General features: G+C 41.6%; 1 protein-coding gene across 1 annotated transcript in view; it reads left to right on the top strand.

Moving 5' to 3' along the window:
- The first annotated feature begins 9,777 nt into the window (after positions 1-9,777).
- The window catches only part of DERL1 (derlin 1), a 37,401-nt gene continuing 29,739 nt past the window's right edge, over positions 9,778-17,439 (top strand). The window contains exon 1 of the mRNA XM_012660843.1: positions 9,778-10,229. Within this exon, the coding sequence (XP_012516297.1) occupies positions 10,077-10,229 (153 nt within the window). The 5' untranslated portion in view covers positions 9,778-10,076. The remainder of the gene's footprint in view (positions 10,230-17,439) is intronic.

Raw genomic sequence — 17,439 nt, 5'->3', positions numbered from 1 at the left:
CAAAAAAAAAAAGTTATTTATTATAGCTCTGAAGGCTGGGAAGTCCAATATCAAGGTGGTAGCCTCTAATGAGGGCCTTTCTTTCGGTGTCAGAGCATAGTGAAGGGCATCACATGGCAAGAGGGCAAGAGTGAGTCTTCATGTAATTGTTGACCACAGATGATGGCAGGTAATCCCAGGGGCACATTTAGAAGGAGTATACACAGGAATAAATCATCCTTTTTTGGGTGGGAGTGTCCTAAAAGGATGTGTGTGTGTGTGTGTGTGTGTGTGTGTGTGTGTGTGTGTGTGTGTGTTGGGATGTATGGGCAGTTGCTAAAGAAGGAGGAGAATGGACAAGCATCACATATAACTCAGCAGTTCTCAACCAGAGGTGATTTTGCTCTGTAGAGGACATTTGGTGATGTCTGCAGACATTTTTAATTGTCATAACTGGGGAGGGAGTGCTATTGTCACATGGGGGCCATGGATGCTGCTAATCATCCTACAATGCACAGGACAGCTGCTCACAAGCAAAGAACTATCCAACCCAAAGTGTCAACAGTGCCCAGGTTGAGAAACCCTGTACATAACCTAACACATGCACCATTTTGGCTGTTTAGTATGTACACTTTCTCTTCCCAACACATTTTCCCTTGCTACTTTTGGCAGCATGTACAAGATATAAAATTCTCTCAGAGCTCTCTAAATGTGTGTTCAGCCTACTTGGATTAACTTCAAACAAATATGACAGATGTAGCATTTTTGGCTCAAATGCCTTGCCAGTCAAGCATATGCATGTTTGCACATCACATCTCCAGCAACAGCAATAATATCCTGTGACTAAAAGTGGTTCTACATCCAACTTTCACTAAAACATCTCAAATTACTTTATTTTTCCTCTAAGATTTCTGACTCTCAGGTATTCTTGGTGCCTCTCTTTGCTCTTTTCTCCAGGTAAACTGTTCTCTTTTATCCCTCATGATACCAAGCTTACATTTGCCCTCTTTTTACAAAGGTGATCCCCATTCATTCGTTCAATAAATGTTAACTAAGCTCCTATGGTGTGCAAGACCTGTTCTGGGCACTGGGCTACAGCAGTGAACAAGACAAAGTTGCATTTGCATGGAGCTTGCATTCTAGTTGGGGAAACAGACAATAAACAAACAAGAAAATGAGTAAGTGATGTTATGTTAAGTAATGAAAAGTGAGGAAACATGGTAAGAAGAGTAAAGGGATGAGAATGATGGAGGGTAATGGTACTCGGGTTAAGACGTGCAGGGAAGGTGCTGCTGAAGGGTGTCATCTGAATGGTGCAGAAGGAAGCCCCAAAGACAGGTTTTCAATAGTGCCCTACACTGGGTTGGGGGGCGTTATGTTAATTTTCTAGGGCTACCATAAAAAAGTAGCACAAACTAGGTGATTTAAAACAACAGAAATTTATTCTTTACCATTTCTGGAGGCCAGAAGTCAGAAATGAAGGTACTAGCAGAGTTCATTCCTACTGGAGGCATGAGGGGAGGGCCTGTTCCATGCCTTTCTCCTAGTTTCTAGTGGTTGTTGGCAATCCTTGGCATCCCTTGGTTTGTAGATGCATTATTACTCAGTCTCTGCCTCTGTCTTCACATGGCCTTCTCCGCTGTGTGGCTGTGTCTTCATTTTCTCTTTTTATAAAGACCACAGTCATTGGATTTGGGCTCACCCTAATTCAGTATGACTTCAACCTGATCACATCTGCAAAGATTCTATTTCAAAATAAGGTCACATTCACAGGTACCAGATGTGAGAACTTTAACATTTTTGGGTGAGGGGTAACCCAATCCAACCCACTACAGGGTTGTTTTGAGTTATCACAAAGACTAGGAGACACAGCTGGCATTTAGGGCAGGGACCAGGGGTGCTAGGCAGACATTCTACAATGTGTAAGACAGTCTTATACCCTTTTGCAAATTCTCGAGATATTCCTGTAAGTGAAAACCCTGTGTGTAATATCTAAACCTAGAACTAATTCTGTTTTGCATAAAACGTAAAGAATATTTCCTGGGATTTAATATGCATTAAATTTTCCTGCACAGCTACTGCTTGAGAAAAAGATTATACTTTCTTGTTCTTTTTAACCTGTGTGTGTATATTTGTATTTTCTCTTCTATCTTACATGAAAAGTAGCATATTATATACACTATTTTGAACTTTGCTTTTTCCACTTATCCTGGAAATTGTTCCTTCTGTGTTCATAGAAAGCTTTCTTACTCTTTGTTTATAGCTACATATTACTCTAATATATGAACATATTATAGTTTATTCAACCAATCTGCTATGTATGGACACTTACGTTCTTTCCATATGTTGCAATTACAAATATTGCAACATCAAATAACCTTGTATCTTATTTTTATATAATATTTTACACTGTTACTGATTTATCTTCAAGGTAAATTACTAAAATCGATACCGTCAGGTTAAAGTGTAAATGCATATATTATTTCTATTGTTACACATTTCCTATTGTATAATATTATTTTTTGCCCATCAGATAGGTGAGAAATAGTATCTCTGTATGGTTTTAATTCACATTTCTCTTATTATGAGAAAAGTTTAGTATCTTTTAGAATAATTTATTTTTTTGTGAATTATCTGTTTTTTGTATTTCTTCCATTTTTCTATAGAGTTTTTGGGTTTTTTCCCCTAATTTTTTATAAATTCTTTATATACTTAGGGATATTAACCACGTTAATGGTGGTAACACAGGAGCTTCCTTGTAAGTTAAATAATTAAATTCTAAAGCAAACTTCCTCCATTGGCAGGGGAAGGAGGTACACCCTGTCAATCTGCAAAGGAATGCAGGGAATTCCCCAGCCTATGGACCAGACAGCCCAGGTACAATAGGATCTGGAAAACGACCTAGAGTAACTTAAGGCTAATTATCATGTCATTAATTGTCCATCAAAGTGGTTCAATGGTGACATTTGAACCATGAAGAGGGACCAATCCAGACAATATAAAACAGGACCCCAGACCATAACCAGAGCCTCTTGTTATGAAAGGAGGCCCGTTTGTTGTCTGTGGCGAGTGCATCTTGCTCTTGCTCTATAAACCTATCTTGCTTTTCCTCAATAAACCTCATTTTTGTGCTTACCTTGCTTTTGGTGTGTCTGGTCATTCTTCGGCCAAGAGCACACCAAGAACCAAGAACTAGATTGCTGACCTGACATTAGTAAATTTAAAAAAGGTAGCTATGAGTATATGAAAGCATATATGCATAAAGATGTTCATTGTAGAGCTATATATAGTATCTAAAAAACAGGTATCAGAAATAGGAAAATGGCCAAAAGATTATGCCCTATTAGTCATCAAAATGATATTAGTTATTCAGACCTTGTAGAAACAGAGAATGCCTTTTTAAATGTAAAGTTAAATGAAAAGACCAGACAATAGTATGTTTATGTGTCAGGTAGTTAGCCAGGGATTCTGGGTATCCTAGGGACAAAGTGGGTGTTGTTGCCCCCATCTTGGTCCTGCTCCACCCTAATCACCCAAGCGACTGCAATACCCCGGGGGAGGAGGGAATACCCTACGAAGCTGCCAGTTAGAACTTAGTGCGCCAGCTGTGAAAGAATGCAGAGGACTCTCTAGCCCATGGGCCAAGCAACATAGGTACCACGGAGTCCAGTAATTGACCTAGAACAAAGCACATGCATAGTAATGCAACTCCCAACTGTCCAATCAAAGCGGTTCTATGGAGACGTCTGAGCCACTATGAAGGTCCCAATCAGGGCACTGTAAAACAAGATGCAGACCATAACCAAGTCCCTTTTTGTGCCCTTTCTTTTGCTCTCCCTTTGCTGCGACAATGGGTCCAGTCGTCATCTGTGGAGTATGTATCATGTTCTGTAAACCTATATCTTGCTCTTGCCCTATAATCCTATTTTTCTTTCCTCAATAAATCTCATTTTCGTGCTTGCCTCCCCTTTGGTGTATCTAGTCATTCTTAGGCCATGAGTGCACTAAGAACTGACATTTTCACACTGAAACCTGACATATGGACAAAGACTAGGAGAGAGTATGATTTTTATTAATATACCTGCGTCTTCTTTTCAATAAGCATCCTCCCTCCCCCAAATCCTCCTCTAATTACTCTGTTCATTCCTAGGGAACAACCTGCCCCTAAGGCTTTTTTGGTTGTTTGTTTTTTTAAGAGACGAGTTTTGCTCTGTTGCCCAGGCTGGAGTACAATGGCATGATCATAGCTCACCGTAGCCTCCAACTCCTGGGCTCTGGTGATCTTCTTGCCTTAGCTTCCTGAGTACCTAGGATTACAGGTGCACGCCACCATGCCTGGCTAATTTTTAAATTTTCTGTAGAGACAGGGTTTTGCTACTTTGCCCAGGCTGGTCTCCAACTCCTGGCCTCAAGTGATCCTCTTGCCTCAGCCTCTCAAAGTGCTGGGATTACAGCTGTGAACCACTGTGCCTGGCTGCCCCTAAAGTTTTTAATCACAAAGCTCATAGTCTTGTTTACATTTTGGTTAACAGCTGTTACCTGATAGTGATGGGAACAGGCCTCATATCTTTGCAATGGCTCAGGGTCCAGGTTAATATGTCTTTCTCCAGATGAGTCACCAATTGAAGGCTTTTTTGAGAGTTTTGGCTGTACCTTAATTCTAATGGGATGTTTACCTCACAGTTAATGACTTGGGTCCAAGGCCAACTGATAAGAGCCTTGCATTTAAATACACCTCACAATTGCTTCCTTAAGATCAAATGTAGTATCTGTTCTTATCAGTTTATGCCTCACATTTCTAACACTGACATTAGCTTGAAAAATTTGTCTTTGATTCAGAAGGAAGGTATTTTAGATCCTTACAGGCCTATCTTGAGTGAATATCATTAACTACTGTTCTGATTATGACTATAAACTATGAGTTGATAAATATAAGTTATGAACATCAGTAATTATTGCTATTCTGATTATTTTCATTTGCAGAATTGTTAGTTTAGAGAAGTTGGATATTAAAGGAATTATTTTATTCCAAATACTTCCTGCATAAACTCTTTGGGTCTGCCAGCCTGGTTTATTTACCCACGAAACATTGAGTGCCTCTCATGTGCTGGTCTCTGGTGTTGGTTATTAGAGTAAAACTAGTACCTATGAGCTGCTTTGGAGTTTTTATTAAAGAGCCTATACATTTGTTACAGAGGTAAAAAGTAGAGTGGTTAGAAGAAGGGTTCTAGAGTTGGACAAACCTGGATTTGAATCACAATTTACTAGTTATGTGATTTTGGATAAATTAGTTAATCTCTGGTTTTCAGTTTGCATAATAATAGTACCCACCTACAGAGATTAGTATGAATGTTAAGTGAGGTGGTGCGTGTAAAGTACAAGCCCAGAGCTTGGTAAAGAGCAGGCTCTAGAAACAAACAAAGCTAGATGTAGGCTGCAATACTATTTTCCCATTTGGATGAGTCAGCTAAGAGGTTAGTGACTTGCCCATGGTCACACAATCAGCAAAGGGCCGAGGAAGGACTAGAATCCAGAGTGAATCCTTTACAATGTAGCAAAGGCTGATTTTTAGTACACACACACACACACACACACACACACACGTGCATCAGAATAACAAATGGGAAATGCTTTACATGTTATTTATAACCCCTTTTTCTCCCAGCCTGGTGTGTCAACATTTGAACAAAAAAAAATTATCCCAAGCCTTTAGCTAAAAATACAGGACAGGACTGGTTCTGCTTGGCATGACAATGACAAGTTATTATTCTTGCCATAGCGTCGTCATCTGTAAGATGGGGCTAACAAAACTGCCTCCTAGTTAACACAGGGATTAATTTCATATTTGCAATGTCCTTTGAACTTCTTGAAGAAAGATGACACTGACGTGGCAAGCATCCCACAAGGATGGTGCTCCTATGTGACTGTTGTGACAGAGCAAAATTGGAGTCCCCAGCCTGCTGTCAGCAGCTCTTGGCAGCACAGGGCCAAGCTTCACTGCTAGGCAATGCTGTGCTCTTGACTGTTGGTCTCCCTCCAAGTTTTTGAAGTTTTGTTTTTTAGAGAAACAATAGGAAAGATATTTCAATTATAGCAGGAAAGACATAGCTAAGGCCACCTTTTTTTCACTTCTTCATCTTTCTGAAGTTTCTGACTATCAAACCCATTCCTTTTTGAGCAAACCTCCATATAGTTTTAAAATTAATTTTTAAATACATGGAACAAAATTTAAAAGGTACAAAAGGATATGCATTAAAACATCACCTTCCCACCCCTGTCTCCCAGCCTCTGAGTTCTCCTTCCCAGAAGTAACCACTGTTTCAATCAAATACTGTATGTATATTTGTGTGTGTGCTTTCTGTGCAATGCAATGGTATAATGGCATACTATGCATGTTGTACTGTAACTCTTTTTTTCTTAATTCTATGTGTTAGGGATCATTCCACTTTAAGGTATACAAAGTTATCTTATTCTAATAAAGGTCGCATAGTATTGGATTATATGGGTAAACCATAGTTTAATTAGTTTCTTATAGGCAGATATTCAGTTGTTTCTAATCTTGCTATTTAAAAAACTGCAGCAATGACTAGCCTACATTTAAAAATATGTTGGAATCTATCTAAAGCTTAAATTCCTAGAAGTGCATTTAAATATTGCCAAATTGCTTGCAGTAGAGGCTGTACCAATGTATATTCTCATCAATAATTCATGGGAGTGCCCTTTTTCCATATTTTTTGCCCCATATCTTCACATTTTGTTCTAGAATCTAGCCCGACATCATTTACCTGCATGTTTTTTTCATGATGGCTTGTATTGATGGCAGTAATACAGGAACTTCCTTACAAGTTAAATAATTAAATTCTAAAGCAAATTGCCTGGGAAGACTGCGGAAGTTCTTTATTTAAGATATCTAATATCATCTTTGTGTTTATTGGAATAGCTTATTGCAATATATAGTGATTTTATAAAGACAAAGAGAAAAATCCTGAATGTCCATCTAATCTAATGGTCCTCAAAGAATGGTTTGCAGATCACTGCATCAGAATCACATGGGAGGGGGGAGTGGGGCAGGGAGGATTTTAAAAAATGAAGATTTGAGGACTGCTCCAGACTTATGAAGCTTGAACTCTCCAAGAGATAGGCCATGTTCTCACTGGTCATCCTTATACCTATTATCATTTGGAACCTGTTCTGTCCTCAGGCTAGGTCAATTTACAGGCAGACAAGTACTTTTACTAATTTACTTTTTAAAAATTAACACAGTGATACATTTTTATTGTAAGACATTTCAGAAAGACAGCTAAGCAAAAAAAAAAAAGAGAGAGAGAGAGAGAGAGAGAGAGAGACTAGTAACAGCACTGATACTGCTTCAATTGCTGGGTATAAATTTATCTGGCTTAAATCCTCACAATCCTATGAGTTCAGTACCATCATTACCCTCCTCTCCCGTATTTTACAGATAAAGAAATGGAATGACAGAGAGGGTAAGTAATTTTTACATGATATTGCTAATAATCAGTGTTGCCACAATTTAAACTCCAGTGTTTCTAAAGCCTGAAGTCGAATTCCAGAGCACTCAATCAGTGAATTCTAGAATACAGACATTGGGTGTATGTTGCTTGTGGTTTTTGTTTTGTTTTGTTTCGTTTTTGAGACAGAGTCTCGCTCTCCCTCTGTTGCCCAGGCTGGAGTGCAATGGTGCAATCACAGTTCATTGCAACCTTGAACTCCTGGGCTCAAGCAATCCTCCTATCTCAACTCCCTAATAGCTAGGACTACAGGCACATACCACCACATCCAGCTAATTTTTCTCATTTTTTGTAGAGACGAGGGTCTTGATGTATTGCCCAGGCTGGTGTTGAACTCCTGGCCTCAAGCGATCCTCCCACCTCAGTCTCTCAAAGCGTTGGGATTACAGGTGTGAGCTATTGCACCTGGTCTGTTCTAGTTCTTGTCTTTGTCTTATGCACATATACTTATGAGTTCATCAGAGAAACTTTCCTTAGCCTTCAACCCCTGTTTTCTCTTATTGTACCTTGGGTATAATGAGTAGTGGGTACAAATAAATGGTGGTGAGGCTGGGCATCATGGCTCATGCCTGTAATCCTAGTACTTTGGGAGGCTGAGGTGGTATGATCATTTGAGGCCAGGAGTTGGAGACTAGCCTGGGCAAAATAGTGAGAACCCGCTCTCTACAAAACAACAAAAAAGTTAGCTGGGCCTGGTGGCATGCACCTGTAGTCCTAGATACTCAGGGAGGCTGAGGTGAGAGGATTGCTTGAGCCTAGAAGTTTGAGGCTGCAGTGATCTGTGATCTGGTCACTGCACTCCAGCCTGGATGATAGAGCACAATCCTGTCTCTAATGGGTGGTAGAGAAGATGCAGAGAAGGAACCTCAGGAAATATCTCCAAATATCTGTTATTTATACAACTATCTTTTTGTATCAAAATTATCTTTTTGTAAGGCTGTACCAATTTATATTCTTACCAGTTGTGTATGAGTGAGGAATTTCTTCATTATTCTTTATTCTTGATATCCATTAGGTCACCAGATGTTGTATATTCTCATTAAATTGTGGAATATTTAGTGCCTTTATATTCAGTAAAAATTGCTTTTGTTAATTAATATCAAGGACAGGATGCAGACGAATGTTCTGTAAAATAATAGAATGCTGGAAACTTTGCTGTTTAAAATTATATCAGTGTGAACAGAACATACCATTCTTGCCTGGAGGATCTAAGCCATGCAGGTCAATATGACACAGAATTGTCAACCCAGATACAAAGCTTTAGATAAGGAGTTTTCAGACCCAACAGTTCACATTTATCTTAACTTTGAGGTTTCCCAGGGAAGAGGACCCTAAGTCTACTTCTCAGTTCAGGCACAGGCCTACTGTTAACCTGACACTACACACAGCTCCGCTTTGCTTTGAGCCTATCAAAACACCACTTCACTTAATTTTTACCAAAACTTCCCCTTTTCCCATAATCCAGTAATGACACTTCTGTTTGGTGGGATGGGTCCAGTTCCTCTGAGGTACAGTAAGTTAATAAATCTAACTTTGTTGACTACAGGTTTGTTCCTGGTGGTCTTTACTGGAAGACTTTATCAATCCTAAACTGCAGGCCCTAAATCTGAAAACAAAAGGGAAGTTCTACTCAATATCATTTTACAGATTCTTTTAAAAACAACATGGATTCTTATCTGCTGGTTATTTAAGTCTCCTGCCTATTGCTTAATAATTAAGATCATTTTTGCTTTCAGTTCTTCCCATATTCCAAGCTAGTCAGAGTGGCTGTTTTCCCTGCATGGAAAATTCTTCCCCTAGATCTTTGGCTGGCTAGTTCAGTTCAAACATCACCTCTTTGGAGAAGTTCTCCCTGGTTATTTTTATCTAATGTAGTCATCTCTCCTCACACTCCCCCATCCACCATCCATCACTCTTTCTCTTCATCCCATTTTATCTTATTTTTCTTATTCTCCGAAATTATCTTATTCCATTATTTATTATTTGTCTATCCCCAAGAAGACATAAACTCCAGGAGAGAAGGTATCACGACGACGTTGACAGCTGCGACACGCCTGGTGTTTGGAAAACCGTCTGACGAGCACTTGCAGAATGAGTGAACAAATCTGGGAACTATCCGCATCATTTTCCTCCATCCCCTTTAAGTACCTACCCTTCAAGTGGATCCACCCGCGTGACAACGCCGGCGAGAACGGCCTCGCCATTGGCTGGAGAATTTGCCGTTGCTCCTAGCAACCACTGTTTCCCACCAGTCGTGTCGTCGCCCCGCCTGGCCCCGCCCCCAGGACGCCCAGGTCGGGACCCGAGGTAAAATTGGCGCTCGCCCTTTAAGCGGCGGGACTTCTGGTCACGTAGTCCGCGGCCGCCGGAAGGGGAAGTTTTCTCCTCAGAACGCTGCCTCGCTCGTCCGAATTCGGTGGCGCCACGTCCGCCGGTCTCCGCCTTCTGCACCGCGGCTTCGGCGTCTTCCGCCTCGACACCTTCCACTCGCTGAGCTGGCCGCGTCGTGAGGAGGCCGTCACAGAGAGTCGGGCGGCCGTGCGCAGCCTGGCGACCTGAGAGGCGAAGATGTCGGACATCGGGGACTGGTTCAGGAGCATCCCGGCCATCACGCGCTATTGGTTCGCCGCCACCGTCGCGGTACCCCTGGTCGGCAAACTCGGCCTTATCAGCCCGGCCTACCTCTTCCTCTGGCCCGAAGCCTTCCTCTATCGCTTCCAGGTACTGACCGGCGGCGGGGGGAGCGGAGACTGCAGGACCCAGGCGACCCCGCGGCGGCGGAGCGCAGGCCGGCATGTCGCGGGCGCGTGGAGCCTGGTGGGATTTGTAGTGCGCCCGGCGCTGGCGGTTTAGGGCGGGGTCCGGTGGACCCGCGTAGGCCGGGGGTCTGGAGCGAAGGCCAGGGGTTTGGAGCGAAGGCCTGGATGGCTGGAGATGGGGGTTTGGTCTGGCAGAAAGGGACTGACTTCACCTGTGCAGTGAGATTGTGCTTCCCGCCCTCCGCACTTAGTGATGGTTGTCAGTCTGTTGGCAACTATTAGCAGCCTGGGTCCACCTGGAGCTGTGCTCGAAGACCTCCCTCTGTCACCCACGTGGGTGGCGTGTGGCTGTGTCAACTTGACCAACTTCCGAACTGAGTTTCTTTTATGTTAATGAGGGTTGGTCGTTGTTGTTTTTGTTGTTTTTTCCGTCTATATGAATGATTTAAGGTCAGAGATACAAAGAATGAGTGTATATATCTGCGTTTCCCTCAACCCCTAACCTAGTGTCTGGCATGTAGAAGTAGGAATGGGTAAAGAGTAGATTGCTGCAGAAATGGAAGGCCACCTTAAAGCATGAAGGAATCAGTCCAGAGTAACATTTCTGGCAAGAGAGTATTGGTTTCCTGGAGGTTATCTTTACTCACTAAATTCTGATTTGAAACTTTTAGTCAGTGGCAGGTCAGATACCAAAATTTGACGTAAATTTCAACACATTACTTGGCTTGTGGATAACGCTCTAGTCTTCCGCCACTTCACTGGGTGTCATTTCTTAGTCTCCTTTCCTAGTTCCTTATCTTCCTGACCTTTAAATATTGGGGTGTATCCCAGAGATCAGTTATAAGACCTTTTCTATAGGACTCTCCCTAGCGCTAGGTGATCTCATTCAGGGCTTTAAATACTATGTATAAACTGAAGACTCAAAATACAAATATAAATATCTTCAGTCCAGATCTGTCTCCTGATATTCCAGATTTTTACATCCAGTGGTTACTTGAAATCACCGCTTGGATGACTAATGTTCATCTTCAATTTAGCATACTCAAAACTGAATTGTCTTTCCCCCGTTGCCCTAGAATAAATAGTAATTCCAGTATTAGAAAAGTTCAAGTTAATAGTGGAAGAGTCATCCTTTTTTTTTTTTTTTTTTTTTGAGACAGTCTCACTGTATTACCCGGGCTAGAGTGCCGTGGCGTCATCCTAGCTCACAGCAACCTCAAACTCCTGGGCTCAAGCAATCCTCCTGCCTCAGCCTCCTGAGTAGCTGGGACTACAGGCATGCGCCACCATGCCCGGCTAATTTATATATATTTTTAGTTGTCCAATTAATTTCTTTCTAATTTTAGTAGAGACGGGGTCTCACTCTTGCTCAGACTGGTTTTGAACTCCTGAGCTCAAACAATCCGCCTGCCTCGGCCTCCCAAAGAGCTAGGATTACAGGCGTGAGCCACTGCGCCCGGCCGAAGAGTCATCCTTGAGTTCTTTCACACTCCACTATCTGTCAGCAAATCTTGTTGACTCTACTTTAAACATATCCAGAATATAATCCCTTCTCCATTGCAAGCCATTGTCATTCCAACCTTGTTCCTTTCGATCTTTTAGACAAGCTAGAGTGATCCTTTTAAAACACAAATCAAGCCCTGTCCTCTGTCCAGAATCCTCTGATATTTTGTCAATTCAGGGGTAAAATCCAAGTCCTTTCAGTGGGCTACAAGGCCCCCAACTGCCTTTCTGACCTCATCTCCTACTATTCTCTGTTGTGTACATTAGACCCCACAATGAGATCCTTGCTGTTACTTTAGTGCCTAACTGGATCCCTCCTTGGCCTTAGCACATATTTCTCTGCCTGAGGAAGATAACCACGATTCCTTTGTTACCTGCTTACATTCCCAGGTCTCTGCACAGATGCCGTCTCATTGGCAAGGCTTTTTCTGATGGCCCTACATAAAATAGCCCTTCCTTCACTCCATCTCCCTTATCCTTACTTTTTCTTGGTACATATCACCGCTTGATATTTGTTAGTCTGCTTCCCCTCAGAGAGTAAGGCTCCATGAGAGCCAGATCTTTGTTTTGTTTACCACTGTCTTTGTTACTTAGAATATTGCCTGGCACATAGTAGGTGCTTATATATTGGCTGAATTATGGGAAATAATTGGGCACTTGCTATGTGCTGGGTACTGGGGTACAATAATGAATATGACAGAAAAGATTCCAGTTCCCGTGAAGAAAACAGAGAGGCATGTGACGGAGAGTGACTTAAGGGGTGTAATATTCAGTCGGGTGTTCCAGAATAGGCCTCAGAGAAGACATTTGAAGAAACCTGAATGCCAAGGAACCAGCCAGCTTTGGGTAGATCTGGTTCTGGAGACAACCTTCTAGGAAGAAAGAGTACTAAGTGAGAGGCTCAGAGGCAGGAACTAGGAACAGAAAGACTGGGTAGCTAGTACAATCAGCTGTAAGGGTGAGGATTGGTAGACGAGGGCAGGGAGATAGCCAGGGATGGGTGCAGTAAAGTGAAGATGGAAAGGTAGTTTGAAACTTGATCATATAGGGTCATGTTAAGGGGTTTTGAACTTTATTTTGAGGGCACTACGGAGCCTTTGGAGCCTTTTGAACGAAGGACTGACAGATTGCCTACTGTGGGGTGGACTTGGTGTGCATGTGTGGGGAGTGGAGGGAGGCAATGGAATCAGAAGAATCCAGTTAGGAGGCAAGAGAGATGGTGGTTTGGATCAGGGTAGCTGTGAAGATAGAGAAAAGTGGATAGATTCAGCAGTTAGAGTGGACAAGATTACAGCTGAACGGTTGTGAAGGGTGAATGGGTGAAGGATATAGGACTCAAAGATATCTCTGTTTTCACTGGAGCAGCTGAGTGGATGGCGGAGCTCCTTACTGAGATTGGAAATGCTTAGGGAGCTCAGGTTTGGGGTTATGGATGAAGAATTATGTTTTGGCCATGTTAAGTCTTGAGATGCTTTTAGGCATCCAAGTGGAGAAGTCAAATAGGCAGTTGGATATAAGAATATGATTCTGGAGTGCAGCCAGAATTGCATACCGTTCCCTGTTTAGTAAATATTTGTTGGCTGAGTGAATGCTGTGCACTTTGTTCCTGGTATCTGGTTGGGTAATGTGTGTGCACGGGGAGCAATGGTTGCATATTATTTTGTGAGAAGGACCAGGTAAAAACTGACTTGTTGGCCCTTCTTGCAAAATCTCACTTGTGTAGTCAGATTAGTAGAAGAAGTAATGTAGAACAGCCTTTCCAATAGGCTGCAGGTGTGTAATGTTAAAAGCAGTGAACTGATTAGAAAGAGTCATCGTTCATGTCACACCTTGCACAATTTCCCCCAATCTCCTTTGCATTGTTTGTTCTGGGCTTGTTATCCCCCGACTGGGAGAAACTGCTGGCAGTTGGCAGGACAGTGCACTGACTGCCCAGGTGTGGAAAGACCAACAGCTGTACTTTGTCTCTCCTTCCTGTTACTATGGATGGACTCTTGCCTATTCTGGACAAGTTTAACTGTCAGACCCACCTGGAGGAACTCATTTGAAAATGAAGCAGTCCAGGAAAAACTGCACGTGAGAGTCTGCTGTGCAAGGAGAGTGCGAGGTGTGCTTTAGCAGAATTTCTGCTAGAGGCTCCTCTTTTCCTTAGAAGCTGGATCTTTAATAACTTAAAAAAATTGGGGGATGATTGATTCGTGCGCTTATGTTGGAAATGACAAAAGTTATTTTTCCTGCTTATCCGTAGGTTTTCTCTGTGTAGCTTGTTGGTTTGGAATTCCAAAGTTTAAAATGTTATTTCTGGCTGGGCGTGGTGACTCATGCCTGTAATCCTAGCACTGTGGGAGGCCCAGGCGGGAGGATCGCTTGAGGTCAGGAGTTCAAGACCAGCCTGAGCAAGAGTGAGACCCCATCTCTACTAAAAACAGAAAGAAATTATCTGGATAACTAAAAATATATACAGAAAAAGTTAGCCGGGCATGGTGGTGGTATATGCCTGTAGTCCCAGCTACTTGGGGGACTGAGGCAGAAGGATTGCTTAAGCCCAGGAGTTTGAGGTTGCTGTGAGCTAGGCTGATGCCATGGCACTCTAGCCCAGGCAACAGAGCAAGACTCTGTCTCAAAAAAAACAAATAAATAAATTTAAAAAAATAAGATGTTCGTTCTTTAGTTGGACAGGTTGAAACAGGTGTGTGTTAAGATTCATTACACTGTTGTTCGTGATTTCTCCCTATTCTGAGTCCCTCAGACTTAATACTCATCAAATAGTTCACAATGATGAAATGTCTTCATATTGTTGGTTCCTTATTAACTATAAGACGGGGCAGTTTCCTGCTGCCCTAGCGTTATTCTGAGATTATATCTCCCAGGGTTGCCTGCATGGCAGTATTTCTTCATTTCTTTGGACAAAATTACATCACCCTCTTAAATCTGCATTGTGCTTCTCCTATTTCATTCAAGTCCCACAATCATCCTGAGATAAGTATTACAGTGTTACCCCCATTTTATAGACAGTTGCAGTTTCAGTTTCTGTCTCATTGAGTCAAAAAGATAGTTTTAAGCTCTCTTGTTTAACTCCTTTGCATAATATCTTCCAAAAAAAAATCATTAAATGTTTAGCAAAACATTTCTTCCAAATCAGTCTTAGCAAGTTACTTTTCCTTTTCTATTAGAGTAGGAAGAACATAGGATTTCAAGTAATTGAGTCATGGTCTGAAGACCTGGCTTGTAAGGGGCTGACTTACTAGTTGTGTGCCCTTATGCAAGCTGTTTATTCTGTCTGAGCCTCAATTTCTTTACCTAAAAATGGGGATATGAGCTATTGTCCAGGCCATAAGAAAAATAAAAATGGGGATAATGTAATACCGTTTTTTAAAAAAAATAGTGTTTTGATATGCTCAGGCTGTCTCAAACTCCTAGGCTCAAGCAGTCTTTCTGCTTCAGCCTCCCATAGTGCTGGGTTAAAGGCATGAGTCACCGTACCCAGCCAAACTCTCAATTTCTCTTATTTGTTTCCAGGAATAAGAAATGGCACCAACCAAATCTGTAATTCAGCCTGGTGCTTATATTTGCCAAGCTTTTGCTTATATTATCACATTTAACCCAATGACAGCAATCCTAGCAGATTAATTTAAGAGTGTATTGGGGAAGAGAGACATTTTACACACAACAGAAAGGAAGAGAATGAACTCGGTCTATAGGCTGAGCACAGAAGTAGCCTCAAGGTTTGGATATAGAACTCTAGTGGCAAGTGTTTTGGTATGTACAGTTTAAAATCTTTCCTTAGCAGTCCTGCTCACATTAGATAGTCTGCTGTAGTTTGTCAGTGAGGCTGCCTATTAGATCATGGCTTTGTTTTTTAATTTTTTATTGAGTTACAGTATATAAGCAGGAAAGTGTATGTATCATAAATTGAAGGCTTGCTGAATTTTCAAAAACTCAATAGATGTATATAACCAGCATCCAAATCAAGAAACAGAATATTATCAATAACCCCAAAACCCTCTTGCCCCCTTCTGGTCACTACCCCCTCTAAGGGTAACTACTCTCTTGACTTTTAATACTGTAGATTGTTTTTTGCCAATTTTGTACTTTCTATAAATGAAATTATACAGTATGTACTCTTGTGTCTAGCCTCTTTTATCAACATTGAGAGTCACCCATATTGTTGCATGTGGTTATAGATTGCTCATCCTTATTATTCCATTGAGTGACTATACCACAATTTATTTGCCCATTTTACTGTTAGTGGATCTTTTAGGTTGTTTCCTGTTTTGGCTATTATGGACAGTGCTACTATGAACATTCTAGTACATGTCTTGGTGAACATATGTACTTCTTGGTGAACATAAATATGCATTTCTGTTGACTATATACCCGGGAGCAGATTCAGTGACTTTCATTTGTGTAAATGAATGGGAGGGGCCTTTTCTTGCCTACCCAGTGTGTCTCCCCCTTACCCTCCACGAAAGGCCACAGTAACACAGGTACTCATCATCTTTCTTGGTGATCAGTGTATACTGTCACCCTGGGTAGAGTGTAGTGGTGTCATCGTAGCTCACTGCAACCTCAAATTCCTAGGCTCAAGGGATCCATCCTCCTGCTTCAGCCACCCGAGTTGCTGGGACTACAGGTGCATGCCATGACACCCAGCTAATTTTTCTATTTTTAAGAGAGATGGGGTCTCACTCTTGCTCCAGCTGGTCTCGAACTCCTGAGCTCAAGTAATCCTGCCTCAGCCTACCAAAGTGCTAGGATTACAGGTGTGAGTCACTGCACCCAGCAGTGTACTTTCTTAACTCCAAATCAACTGATCCCTATTGTTTAAGAAAAATCTTGCCTTTTCATATTAAAAAAAAATCCGCTCTAGACTCTGGATGGCATTTGTAATTATTTCAGTGGCACATTTTTTGGGAGATTTTAGTTACAGGATAGCCGCAACCCACACTCTCAACAGTTGTTGGACTAGTAAATAAGGAACAATGTCTTATGTCTTTTTGAAGGGTTTGTATGCCAGTGAACACATGGGCCACTTGTCCTTGTTAAATGAGGAATTCCAGGTGGATTGCCTAAACTCTGATTAGGGCCCAGCTTTCCTCCTGAGAAAAACTGGGATTATTATGGGTCTGGCCTTGGGATTGCTGTAAATTAAAATGAAATGCTCCTTTACAAGTCTTCTCGGCAAGCGTGCAGCATGCAGTCCTCTGTCGTTAGTTCTGGGCTTTTCGTGCAGCATCTGGCTGCCTCACGTTTTCCAGGGTTGAAAGTGTGCCTCTCCACTCCTGGCCCTGAAAATAAAGGCAATTTCCTTATCCTATTTAAATATCAGTTAGAAGAAAGAAGGGGATTTAAGTTGGATACCTTCAATGGGGATTTCAGAAATATATTACATTATATCCTTCTAAAGAGATGAACCCTCTCCTGATGTTTTCAAGGTATAATTTTAAAGTAATACAAAAATAATATTAAGTCTTTTAGATCAATGAAAGCAAGTATAACTCAAGGGTAAGCTTAATGAACAGGGAAAAGAAGTGAGGTATTTTGACAGACACTAATTTCCAAAGAACAGGTGCACACAGTGGCTAAAAATAGTGTTGTGTCATCAGCAGTAGAGAAAATGTAGTCAGAAAAAAACCAAGGTTTCTTTTCCAAAATTAGGCCTTGAGTAA

This window comes from Propithecus coquereli, unplaced genomic scaffold (genome assembly GCF_000956105.1).
Source record: "Propithecus coquereli isolate 6110/MARCELLA unplaced genomic scaffold, Pcoq_1.0 Scaffold68, whole genome shotgun sequence".
NCBI lineage: Eukaryota > Metazoa > Chordata > Mammalia > Primates > Indriidae > Propithecus > Propithecus coquereli.
Note: the sequence above shows the minus strand (reverse complement) of the source record. Positions and strands in the feature narration are given on the sequence as shown.